A 13,286-nucleotide genomic window follows, 5' to 3' on the forward strand; every position below is an offset into this window, starting at 1 on the left:
AAGCAGCTTGTAAATAATGTCACATAGTGTTTCATTTACCTCAGTGTACAGCTCATTATTTGTTAGAGAAATGAAGCCTGGAGAAGAGCATTTTGCTAAATATTAGACTATAGGCTACTTCATTATATTTACTTTGCCTGTTAGTGATGTCTTAAAGTCCCCATGTAGTCAAAAATGTTATCCCTTAAAACTCATCTTTGATCATCAAAATTACATATTAAATGTGTCATATGATGCGATTTTAAGTTTTCCTTTCTCTTTGGAGTGTTACAAGCTGTTCGTGAATAGATAAGATCCCTAAAGTTGCAAAGACTAAAGTCTTAAACCCAAAGAGATATTATTTATAAAAGTTAAGACTTGTTCACGCCCTCCTAAAACACCTCGTTTAAACATGCCCCCACATGTCTACATCACGATGTGGGAAGATTTGTATAATGCCGCCCAAATGTTCACGCAAAGAAAGAAGGCATAACTTTGATTCTCGCTATTGCCGCCGGTGCCATGTCATGGAGATGCTGTTTTGTTGTGAAAGCAAAAATACTTTGTTTGGCCTTCCAAAAGAGGACACAACTAGAAATCAGTGGTTAAGTTGTATTTAGCAGTGTAGTAGAGTAGCGCTTTTTGTTTTTGTCGTTTCTCCGATCACAAATGCAGACATGGTTTTATGTTTATATTGCGCTATGCAATGCAACGCGTAAAAACACAGTGTAAGTCATTACAATCCGCAATTATGTCCCAACTGGATGCAAAAAATGGCTAATTTGTAATGAGTTTTATTGTTTTTCTCTTGTCGCACCGGTGTTCTGACCGGGACAAGCATCACAGTATGACACGGGGCGTAACATTTCCGTCACACGCTTGAGGCATTCGGCCAATCACAAAGCACTGGATAGCTGTCCAATCAGAGCACACCTCGCTTTTCAGACCGATGAGCTTTGTAAAAAACACAAGTTTCAGAAAGGTGGGACATAGAGGGGTACCAATAATGTACAGGATGTGGAAAATAATGTGTTTTTTGAACCTTAAACCACATAAACACATTTCTTTACACCAAATACAAAAAAAAAGTTATTTTTAGCAACATCATATGACCCCTTTAAATGTTTTTGTCTTGTGAAAATAATTTCCTCATGCCTTAAAATAGTATTTTAATATTGCTTGAATAGCTGCTCCCTTGCCTCATTTACTATACGCGGATCTATGAATATGCAAATTAGCCCCACCTCCACTCAGTCACACCAGCCAGGGCCTCCTGATCCACTGATAATGACTGATAAAACTTTGTTTCTTTGTGCTTTTACACACACACATACGCGTGAAGTGTGGACGCCAATGCCGGAGAGGTGGGTCTGACTCCTGCCTACGTTTACACTGTTGCCACGGGTTGTTATTCGAGTTAGCGGCTCTAAATTCGTGTTAAACCACGGCTTCATGGGTTTTTGCTGTTTTATTTTTGGTTTTGTGCTGGTAATCCTATTGGAATATTTTGCATGTGATCTCTATGTGTGCTGTGTTAGTATAAATGGAGAGAGGGATATGCTAATGATCAGAATCTATCCCTTGACATGATTGGTTATTGAATTTTGTGATGTAGCCAACCGAGGGCCCTTTCAAACCATGTTTCTGGGACTGCCTTTCGGAAACTACAGTTTTAAGGAGAAAATACCAAGCAGTTGTGTTGATAAATGTATTGGCACGTGGATAGTATAAAGGCAAATTAAAAACAGCACATAGACAAATAAACAACATAAAAAAATCTTGATTTTCACTGCAGGGGGACTTTAATTATTTAATGTAGCCTGTGTTTAAATGAATCTGTTATGAAAAAGTTATGACAGCCACTGTAGCCTATAAATGAATGGCCTATATTTCAGCAACAAATAGAAATGTTATCATTTAGAAGTTAATTTAAAAACTGCATTTTGTGCAGTCTACATGGTTGCATACAATTCTTTTTAAGTTGAGTGTTGATTATTACATTTAAAATTGAATAGAAATTAAATTTAAGTTTGGACACCTTTTAATGTTAAAGGACTCCCTATAGTTTAGAGCATAAACTGAGGCAGATTTTTGTTCCTAAGAAAAAATTTATTATAATTGAATTTATTTAAAGAAAGAGCAACTTAAAAATAAAAAAAAAAAAGTTTAGTTTCCCCCTGCTGTACTGAAATCATATCGAACCGTGAAATCAAAGCCGAGATACGTACCGAACCGTCAAATTTGTGTACTGTTGCACCCCTAGTGTCCTTTTGCATGGGGGTTCATCTTATTTTGTGGGCATCAAAGCATTTGAAAACCACTCATCTAGGATATAGTTCATGTTGAAATGAAAGCAGTCTGACCATTCATGCAGAAACAGACTACAGTTAATCATGTGTAATTTACCTATTTAGGTCTAATTGTTTGTCTTCAAGTAGCTTTTATTCTTCGTATTGATTCTTTTTCAAACTCAAGTTTGGAGCAAAGTAATTGAACCAGTTGGGAAAACAGCTTGAGATATTCCACTCGAGCTACATAGCTTTCCAGTTGAGATTGATGGGTCAAGGACGTTATAGAGCCCATCATGCGTGCGTCCTGATTGCCTGTTTATTAGGCTCCATTGATTCCATCTCAACGTTTCACCCCCAGGCACTGCTATCATTCTCAGATTGATTCTTGCTGTTTTGTGTTTGGAGTCGTAAAAGGCAATTGTTTTATTCCCCAATATTATTTTTTTCTAAGGATGTCTTCTGGGAATGCAGAATCTGTCCTTATAGCAACAGGCGAATAAGCCAGACATCAGGCTTTTTGTCTGCCTGTGGAAAACGTCTTCATCATTTATAAAAAATGACTTCCATATTTGCGGCTCTAATGGAAGGCTAAGCATCAGTGTACTGGATACAGGGGAGGGGCGATTATTGTTTTTTAATTAGGCAAGAATAAATCTCTGCTGTTGTGGTTTGGATGTATTTGGGCTCCCTGCTTTTGAATCTCTAGCAGTGCTGGTTATTAAGCCAACAGGAATGCAGAAACACTGTTTTCTCTTACTTGGAAGGGGGATGATATAATCTTATCTCATTGTTTGTAAAGATGTCGACGAGAGACCTGAGCATGATTCTCTGTTTAGACCTTGTTTGTTTAGTGCATCTCCACAGACGGCTGAAGATTAAGCTGTTTCATCTGGCAACTGCTGTGAAGTTTCGTCTCATCTCCTGTGGCCGCTTCGCCTTTTTCCTGGCTTAGTGAAGTTATTGGTTTCTCTGTGAGTGAAATAGAGTTGAGCTTTGAACTCTTAAGTATGCGTGGCTTCTGCTTGCTTTTGCATTCTTCAGGCCTGAGTGTACTTCCACTCTTGTGGAACTGGCTCGTAGTTTGGCCTCTGGTTTATGAATGTAGCCAGTGTGTACTGTTGATCACAAGGGTTTTATGAGATCTGATAACCTCTTGAAACGAGAGTTTATCAGTTACAGTTTTATCTTCATTTTTGTAAGTTGAATTGCTTTTAGACTCAGCGACAGACTGCCAGACTGAACTAATACACTTGTATTAGTTCATCGTTATCTTATTGCATTTAATACAATATCAAGGCTCTAACTCAAACTGTATTGAATATTTAATTATACATGCTCATTTCTATGTATTTTTACATTTTGATTATCTTTTCTTGTCATCTAATGCTTGCTTAAAATCTGTCTTTATTGGGGTCATCAGATGCCCATTTTCCACAAGTTGATATGATTATTTAGGTTCTTAATGAAACGTCTATAACATGCTTTGGTTAAAATTTCTCAATGGTAGTGTAAAACAACACCATTTTTACCTTCCCCAAAACAGCTCTTTTCACAGAAGCCCATTTTGTTGCATGTTTCTTTAAATGCTAATGAGCTCTGCTCACCCCGCCCCTCTCTTCTGTGGAGTGAGGGGCGCATTTCCTTCAAAGACAAAAGTAATCCACTGCGTCTTCGGCGGCTCTGATGTCGGGAGTAAATGATGACTGCTATGTCCATTATCACATTCAACAACAGAACACCTCAATCACTTAGGAGCCATTCTTATTTAGCCCTGCTCCAGCGTCGAAATAAAGGCGGACTGTTGACAGTAGGGGTGGGCGATATGAAAAAAAAAAAATCACAACAGTGAATCTTTATATTTTTTGCATGCAGAATGTTAATTCATGATTCATTCAAGGCTTATTTAGTTGATCCACAGCAAAAACGTACAGTAGGGGTGGGCGATATGAAAAAAAAAAAATCACGTTTTCTTTTAGAAATATCATGATTCACGATTTTATCACGATTCCTTGTCAAGATGCTTTAACTATTTTGCAAGTTGTGTGAAAGCCTTTCAAGGTTACAGAAAAAAGAATGGCAGATATTTAGGCCAAAGAGGATGAAGATAAAAATCTTTGTTCTTATTTTTTAATAACAAAGATAAAAGAATGACAAAGATACACACATATTACAACTGACTGTGCCTTGCTTTGAGAACAAACAGTGCTTTATTTTCAGATACAATAGGTGTATTCAAGGAGCATTCAAGAAATTGAATGAACAAATATAAAAATAAAACTTTATAAACTATATAAACTAGCTATATAAACTGATTCCTAAAACAACTGTATTAAATTTCTTCAGTCAAGAGCAGCAAGTGATTTTTCTCTGTGTTTTGTTGTTTTATTAATGTTAAAGGAATAGTTCGCCCAAAAATAAAAATTCTATCAGCTGTCTGTCAATTCTGTCATAGTGTTTTCTTTTTATACCATCATTTACTCACTCAAAAGTTGTTTTAAACCTCAATGAGTTTCTTTCTTGTTCTGAACATAAATGCTATTCTGAGGAACGTGGAAAACCAAACAGTTGCTGGTCCACAGTGACTTCCATAGTATTTTTTTGCTACTATCAAATTCAATGTGGACCAGCAACTGTTTGGTTACCCACATTCTTCAAAATACCTTCTTTTGTGTTCAGCACAAGAAAGAAATTAATACAGGTTTGGGACAATGTGACAGTGAGTAAATAATGACAAATAAAATTTTGGGGTGATCTATCCCTTTAATGACAGCCGCATGTTTAATAGGCCTACTGTCCCTTTAAGACTGCACGCATCTAATATACAGGCACGAATACGTTTTTCTCTCAACTGTTAACTTTACTTTTAGACATAACCAACTATGTCTACATGTAAACCTTGTGTGTTTTGACAGTATTAGCGCAAAAGATAACTTAGTTCAATAATCAGGCACTGTTTGGCAGGCTTTAGCGCACGCTTCGGGTGTATGCAGCGCTCAGAAAAAGCACAGGTCAGACCAGCATGCGAATGAAACATTTAAAAGCACATGCAAATAATGAGAGAGTAACTCCTGTGAGAGTAACTCTTCCGCTGAGTTAACACTGTTGTGAATGCATGTGGCGTTTTACAGTACATGATGGAGGCGCCAGAACTGCAGCTCATAGAATGTGCACTGTAGCACGATACTACAATATTTCTTCAAAAGCAGATCGTGGAGACATTTTTATCGTCCACGATCAAAAATCGTCATATCGCACACACCTAGATGCAGAAAGAAATCCTGACAAGCTCTTCCTCACAATGCAGCTTATTTTGTTCAACAACCATACATTTAAACAGTAAGGCACTGTCTGACCAAAACATAAGGCTACCAACCACAGTTTGCTTTGTTTCAGGGGAAATAGATATCTAGATTAAATAGATATCAGGTGTACTTGTACTTGCTGAGAGTGCCTCATAAAAAAGAGTATCATTTAAAGATTTAATGCCTACCTACATGAAAACTTGATAAACTTTGACAAATCCAGTAATTAATTTTTCCTCAGAAGTCTTAACTGTTTCCAAGTGTACTGAAAAAGACACTGTGTACCACTAACTACCAATCAGATTAAAGCTTATAAGATCAGGAAAGTACATTCCAGGTTTATAAGCATAAATGCTTTAGACGCTCAGCAAATGGATTGTGGGTGTGCCGACTGCTAAAGAATAAGCTCTTTATCATCATTTTAAGAGTTTCAGGGTATTTTCTTCATGTCTCTTTCACTTCTTCTATCTTGTTTTAGGCTGTGTCGGTGTTTTGCAAGAGTATTAAAAGCATCTGTGCTTAACAAAAATGACTGACGTTTGGGCAAGATTCATAAATCACATTGAATTCTCATCTCAGGAAAAGATTAAGAGGAAGAACTGGATTTTTTTTTATTTCATTTAAGGGTCTCATTTTTTCCTACCCTTCTCTGTATACACATGACAGTTGTTTTCTGCCAAAGATCTGCTGGCAGTACAGCTATTTTGTGGCACTTGGCATCAAAACCACTTGGACGTTTTTTTTCCATTTCCATTCTGAAGGCTCATGTGTCAGTATCAGTGGTCTGTGCGATGTGCTCCTCATTACTGGTCATTAATAAAAGTCATGAATGTGCTCGCTGATGTACAGCAGAGCACGTCCAGTTCCTGCGAGGTAATCACTTGATGAATGTGGTATGGCGGATATTAGTGCTGTAAGTATATTTGAACGGCCTGTAGTGTGTTTGAGCATGTCTGTGTGTTTTCTGGGAGAGCTGACAGCTGGATGTTTGCTCTTCTGTTGTGTCAGCGCACCAGCTACTACTTTGGCGAGTCACGCATAATCATAAATCAGCAGGCGGTTGAGATGACATGAGCTTCTCTCGCTGGTGTGATGTTTCATGCAGGAGGTCAAATCAGTCGTGGAGCTTCTGAACCTGTTATCATCTCAATCACAAGTGATAACAGGTCATTAGGCACAATTCAAACATGCTTTACAATTTTTCACATGATCCTCCTTCTCATAATGAGGGTCCTCCATTTAGATCAGGTTTGGGAACCGTTTTAACAGGAAGTTCAATCACCATTGATTTCTAAGTATACTATATTCGTTATAACACATAAGGCCTTATATTTAGAAAATACAATAACATTTGAAAATTTAGGCTTGTCAATTTTTTTTGCTTTGATTTTAAAAGAAGTCTCCATTGAAAAAGATTGCTCAAAAATATTTGATAAATACAATACAAATATTCTGAGATATTACATTTTAAAATAACTGTTCTATATTTAAATAAAAAAGTAATTATTTCTGTGAAGACAGCTACATTTCCAGCAGCCATTACTCCAGTCTTCAGTGTCACATGATCCTTCAGAAATCATTATAATATGCGGATTTGAAAACGGTAAATGTTGAAAACAGTTGTACTGCTTAATATTTTTTGTTGAAAGCGTGATGCTTTTTTCATGCTGCTTTGATGAATAGAAAGTTCAAAACAACAACATTTATTTAAAACAGATTTTTTTCTTGCTTAAATAAAGTGTTAGTTTCTTTAAAAAAAAAAAAAATCTTCTGACTCCAAATCTTTAAATATACTTTCCCATCAGCATTAAAGCAGCACTATTGTAAATGTTAGTGGCACTAAATTTCCCAAATAAACATTTACCTTTGTGACCCACTGCAGTGCGCATTAGTTTTTGGTTTGCACTGTCATTTCTTCCTTATATTTGGTGACTTAATGTGAGTAATATTCCACATGGAGTCCTGGAGGAAAACACGTGATGGCAGATATTTTCTCTAGTAGGCGGTTTGTATAATTTCAACTTGAATCATGTAATTTTTTTATTCACATGTAATGTTGGATTTACTCACAAAAGCCTCTCATTTGCTGCCTAGCACCTGTTAATTTTGGACCCTGACTTTAGCGTTTCTAAAGTAAACAACTAAATATAATTACAATCATGTAATATTCCCCTCTCAGTCTCCATTTGCATTTGTGCACCAGTGTTTACTCTTCCACGTGCCAGTGGTGGCACACATACCCTGATGTTGATGAACCCTGGTTATAAATACATGCAGTCATCTTTTATGTTTTCATTGCCTGTGTATTTTTTTATTGCATAGAAGTGCAACACCCTTTTTTATTTAGGAGGAAATATGTATGTGACCCTGGACCACAAAACTTGTCATAAGGGTCAATTTTTTGAAATTGAGATTTATACAGTGGGGAAAATATTTATTTGATCCCCTGCTGATTTTGTAAGTTTGTCCACTTACAAAAAAATTATTGTTGTTTTATTATTATTGTGGTTTTTTTTTTTTTGTGTAGAGTAGGGATAGAATAAAAAAAAAAAACCCCAAACAACCCCCCCCCCCCCCTAAAAAAACACATTATATAAAGGTTAGAAATTGATTTGCATTTCAGTGAGTGAAATAAGTATTTGATCCCCAACCAAAACATGACTTAGTACTTGGTGCAGAAACCCTTGCTTGCAGAGGTAATACGTTTTTGTAGCTGGTCACCAGGTTTGCACACATCTCAAGAGGGATTTTGATCCACTACTCTTTACAGATCCTCTCTAAATCCTTAAGGTTTCTTGGCTGTCGTTTGGCAACTCGAAGTTTCAGCTCCCTCCACAGATTTTCTATAGGATTGAGGTCTGGAGTTTGGGTAGGACACTCCATGACCTTAATGTGCTGCTTCTTGAGCCATTCCTTTGTTGCCTTGGCGGTATGTTTCGGGTCATTGTCATGCTCACCAAGCTTCTTGCTGATGGTCTTGTAGCCCATTCAAGCCTTGTGCAGATCTACAATCTTGTGTTTGACATCCTTTGACAGCTCTTTGGTCTTGCCCATGGTGCTGGGAGAGGTTGGAATGGAAGATACAGATTGTGTGGACGTGTGTCTTATACACCTAACAAGCTGACACTAGGAGTAACTTGTGGCAGGACTAATCTGTGTTCCACTTGGGCACATAACCAATCTGTCGGAGCCAGAATTCTTGCTGGTTGATAGGGGATCAAATCATTTTGACCAATACAATGTATTGTTGGATATAGCTATAAATATTCCTGTGCTACTTATGACTGGTTTTGTGGTCCAGGGTCACATATGACATAATATAGCATTTTAGGATTAATTAAACGGCATTGCAAAATACATTCTACATAATTTTTTTTTTTTTTTTTTTTTGAATTTTGCAGTTTTTCACAATGGTCATGAGTCGTGGTTGAATATCATTGGATCATCTTATTTCGTTTCCTTTTCCATTAAAAGCGACATTAGTGGTAACAAGAAGAAATGCAAAAATAATTTGATTTTACCCAAACTTATCAAAATAATAATAATAATGCATGACCTCAGAGACCCTTTAAAGGAGTAGTTCACTTCCAGAAGAAATATTTACAGATAATGTTCTCACCCTCTTGTCATCCAGGATGTCCATGTCTTTCTTTCTTCAGTTAGTTTCAAATAGTTTTTTGAGGAAAACATTTCAGGAACTTTCTCCATATAATGGACTTCTATGGTGCCCACGAGTTTGAACTTCCAAAATGCAGGTTAAATGCAGCTTCAAACGGCTCTAAATAATCCCAGACAAAGAAGAAGGACCTTATCTAGCAAAGCGATCAGTCATTTTCCAAAATAATTAGCAATTTATATACTTTTTAACCTCAAATGGTTGTGTTTTCTAGATCTGCGTGAACTCTGTGCATTCTGGTTCCTAACAGTTAGGGTATGTTGAAAAACTCCCATCTCATTTTCTCCTCCAGTTTCAAAATCATCCTACATCGCTGTTTTACCTTTTTTTATAAAGGGCCTTTGACCTTCTTTGCATGTTCACTTTGTAAACACTGGGTCGGTACTTCTGCAGCAATGTAGGACGATTTTGAAGTTGGAGGAGAAAATGAGATGGAAGTTTTTTCGACCTACCCTAATTGTTTCGAACGGGACTGCACAGAGTATGCATGTGCACTGCAGAGCTACACAGAACGAGCATTTGAGGTTAAAAAGTATATCATTTAAAAAAAAAATGTTTCAGAAAATGACCGATCCTTTCGCTAGATAAGACCCTTCTTCTTTGTCTGGGATCGTTTAGAGCTCTTTGAAGCTGCACTGAAACTGTATTTTGGAAGTTCAAACTCGTGGGCACCATAGAAGTCCATTATATGGAGATAATTCCTGAAATGTTTTCCTCAAGAATCATAATTTCTTTACGACTGAAGAAAGAAAGACATGAACATCTTGGATGACAAGGGGGTGAGTTCATTATCTGTAAATTTTTGTTCTGGAAGTGAACTACTCCTTTAAGTAGGAGACAGATCCCTCCTAGGAAAATACCATGATGGCCACCAAGTGAACTTTTGCTGCCATGTGAACCAGCATGCCCTATTCATACCGGACTATTTCTGTCTGTTTTCCTGGCTGGTGTCCATCATGGCCCCTGAATGCAGGTAGGGTCAATTAGAGCGCCTGACCGCACAGCTACAGGATCTTAATTGAATAAACAAGCCTGTGTTCACACTGTGAGATGATGTGGTGTCAGTGAGCATGCTGTGTGGGCCCTGTTTCCCTGGAGTGAGGCTTAAGTAGCTCAAAGCATCCCTATCTCTTAATGAGCTCCACTGTCCAGCAGGGTGCAGGTCAGGTCCTCTCTGTAACTGCCTTCTTAAAATAGAGTCCACCTTAAGGGCATGTGCAGATATTCTCCAGGTGTCATTTTTTTTCTGTCAGAGATCAACCAGCTCTTATCTTCCTTGTTTTTGTGTCTTTCTTGCTGTTTTTCTTCAGATGGAGTCTCCAGTCTCCACCCCGGCCCCACCGCCGCTTCACCTCCTCGCCTCTATGGGAAACAGTGACATCGCCTCACCTTGTGAGCAGCTAATGGTGCGAACGCGCTCGGTGGCGGTCAACACATCTGATGTGGCCCTGTCCACTGAGCCAGAGTGCCTGGGACCCTGCGAGCCAGGCACCAGCGTCAACCTGGAGGGCATTGTGTGGCAAGAAACTGAGGACGGTAAGAAAATATACTGTGGTAAGAGCTTGAGCTATAAGTGTTCAGTAGACAGACTTTTGATTGGACCTTTGAAAAAGTCTGGCCAATAGCCAACGCGGTTAAGAGAAAGAGACAGTCTGATTGACATGTAAAGCAGCCAAGCCCGGGATAATAAATAAATACACAAGGGAAAATAAATAAATAAATACATTTCAACATAGTGACCATGATTGGTTGTAAAGAAAATGTGAAAAATATGTCTAGATTTCTATGGATCTGAATTTGTGTCCAACCAGAAATATTACATTTTAAGACTTAACTTGAGATACTGTATTTCTGCTCATAGATATCAAGTTCACTCCAACAAAAGTCTGGTTACTAACTTGCAACAGCGATTTGTTGTTCCTCAGAGCTCATTGTATCAACACAGAAACAGTTTCCAAGTGGAATGATGAAAAACAAGTCAATCATATTTTGTATGCACACAAGCAAGTAACTTTGTTGGCACAATGTTTGAGTAGATAAAAAGGAGATCCAAACATGAAAAAAAAACTGTATTGGGTCAAAGATCCATAGAACTGTTGACACCCCATTTTAATTGTTCATTAGTTTAAAAACCCCCCAAAAAAACAAAGCAATGAAGGAACCAATTAAGAGAAGCAGAAAATGATTGTTGATTCCTGGATCAAAATGCTATATTTACAGAATTAGATGTTTAAAGTTTCCTATTTGTCGGCCTCCAGCAAGTGTTTCTGATCGAAGACAGAAAATTGGCAGCAAGTAACAGTGGTACTTCAGAACAACACAGTTACTGAGATGGTGCAGTTTAAAGTCCTGGGGAAACAAATCTGTTTTGAATCTGTGTTTGGAACATGATGGCTTCAGGAGTGTGTCTGTTTTGCTAAGCCATCTATTTAAGTGCACATTACTGGTCATTATTCAAATGAAATTGTTTGGCTGTTTATTCAAAAAACTGTCAAGCGCCAAAAAGTCTTTGCTATTGTTAAAACATTAAAGGGTCATGAACTGCCTCTGTTTTTTATTTTGTACTGTTTTCTGAGGTCCACTTATGATGTTATCAAGATTTTATACATCAAAAGACATCATGATATAGAAAAGGCTATTTTCTGTCCTGTTTTTGACCCCCCTCATCTAAACGCTCTATTTGAATAGGCGTGGTGGATTGTAGACTCAGAAGTAAACGCCCACTGCCATGATTGGCTAACAGTTGTGTATGTTTGACAGACTATGTCCTTCACAAATGGGATACTGCTGTGATTTAGGTTAAAACTGCATAAATACTCATAACAAACAATCTGTTAACAGACAGGCGGTGTTTATCCAAAATATTACATCATAGAGTTGTACATTCCACAACCTGTCTTTTTGGCAGACTGGCTTCCAAATAATGTTTTTAGACTTATGAGAAAGTTTGGAGTTCTAAAACTTACAGGATGTTTTTAGTATAATAACCTCTTATATGTGAAAAGATCAAGGAAATTTTGGTTTCTCAGTTCATGACCCCTTTAAAATAGCATGCCACAGAAAAGTGTTCTTATCCACTACAAATATTTATTTTTAAATTAATATATTTATTTATATTTACTTAATTACTTTGCTTACATTAGTCTGGAGTGTGTGAAGAGTGTGCACATTTACGCACCAAGTTTATTTATTTATTTATTTATTTATTTACTTGCAAAGTGCCATCATTTAGCTCAAGTCAGTTTGATGTTGGTTTAGTTTAGATCAATAACACTGTTAAGTTGAACAGATATAAGCAGTTCTACAAAAGGTGTTGTTATTCAGCTCAAGTCGTTTCAATATGGGCAGTTTTGTAGGTGCGTAGAAAATGTTGTGTGCACAAAATGGGCATTGAATTGTGTGTACTCCATTTTCCATGCAAATATCCTACTCTCATTAATGGAGCACTCAAATTGCGTAAAATCATTATCCATATATTGCATATGCATTTCATATCTCCAGCAAACCTGTTGTCTGGAGACTTGTTTGCTTTTGATCTTAGGTGTTATAAAGAAGCAAATAAGGCACTTCCAGGAAAACTCCCTCCATATTTGTGAGCTAGTGGTAGTTTGGTGTATTATCCACGTATCGTGCCAATCCATTTCTGGTATTTCAGTATTTAGTTCTTTATCCCATTTCAGTTTTATATATATAGTGTGGAGGAGGGGCTGTAACACATTAACACTTCATATAGGGAAGAAATTATTCTGGGTAGTGTATGATCATAGGCATCCATTATCATTTCAGTAAGGGAATTGATATCATTTGCATTAATTTTCCCTTTTTATGGTAGTAATCCCATAATTGGAAATATCTAAATAAGTCCTGATTTCTAAGTCCAAAATCATCCTTTAAATCCTGAAAACTTTTAATTTCACTCTCTGTAAGTACACAGCACAGTGTTGTTATTCCCCTCTCCTTCCGTTGTTGAAATATTGGATCTTCCCTTCCTGGTTTAAATTCCTCATCATGCATAATCCACCTAAGTATTCCAATCTC

At 37.3% G+C, this 13,286-nt stretch overlaps 1 protein-coding gene across 4 annotated transcripts in view; it reads left to right on the forward strand.

Annotated features, from left to right (window-relative positions):
- LOC109064314 (zinc finger protein 609-like) overlaps window positions 1-13,286 on the forward strand; it is a 58,538-nt gene that overhangs the window by 26,090 nt on the left and 19,162 nt on the right. For all 4 annotated transcript variants that reach the window (XM_042728515.1, XM_042728516.1, XM_042728513.1 and 1 more), the window contains exon 3: window positions 10,559-10,784. In XM_042728515.1, coding sequence (XP_042584449.1) covers window positions 10,559-10,784 — 226 coding nt within the window. The remainder of the gene's footprint in view (window positions 1-10,558; window positions 10,785-13,286) is intronic.

The sequence above is a fragment of the Cyprinus carpio genome, chromosome B7 (genome assembly GCF_018340385.1).
Source record: "Cyprinus carpio isolate SPL01 chromosome B7, ASM1834038v1, whole genome shotgun sequence".
Taxonomy (NCBI): domain Eukaryota; kingdom Metazoa; phylum Chordata; class Actinopteri; order Cypriniformes; family Cyprinidae; genus Cyprinus; species Cyprinus carpio.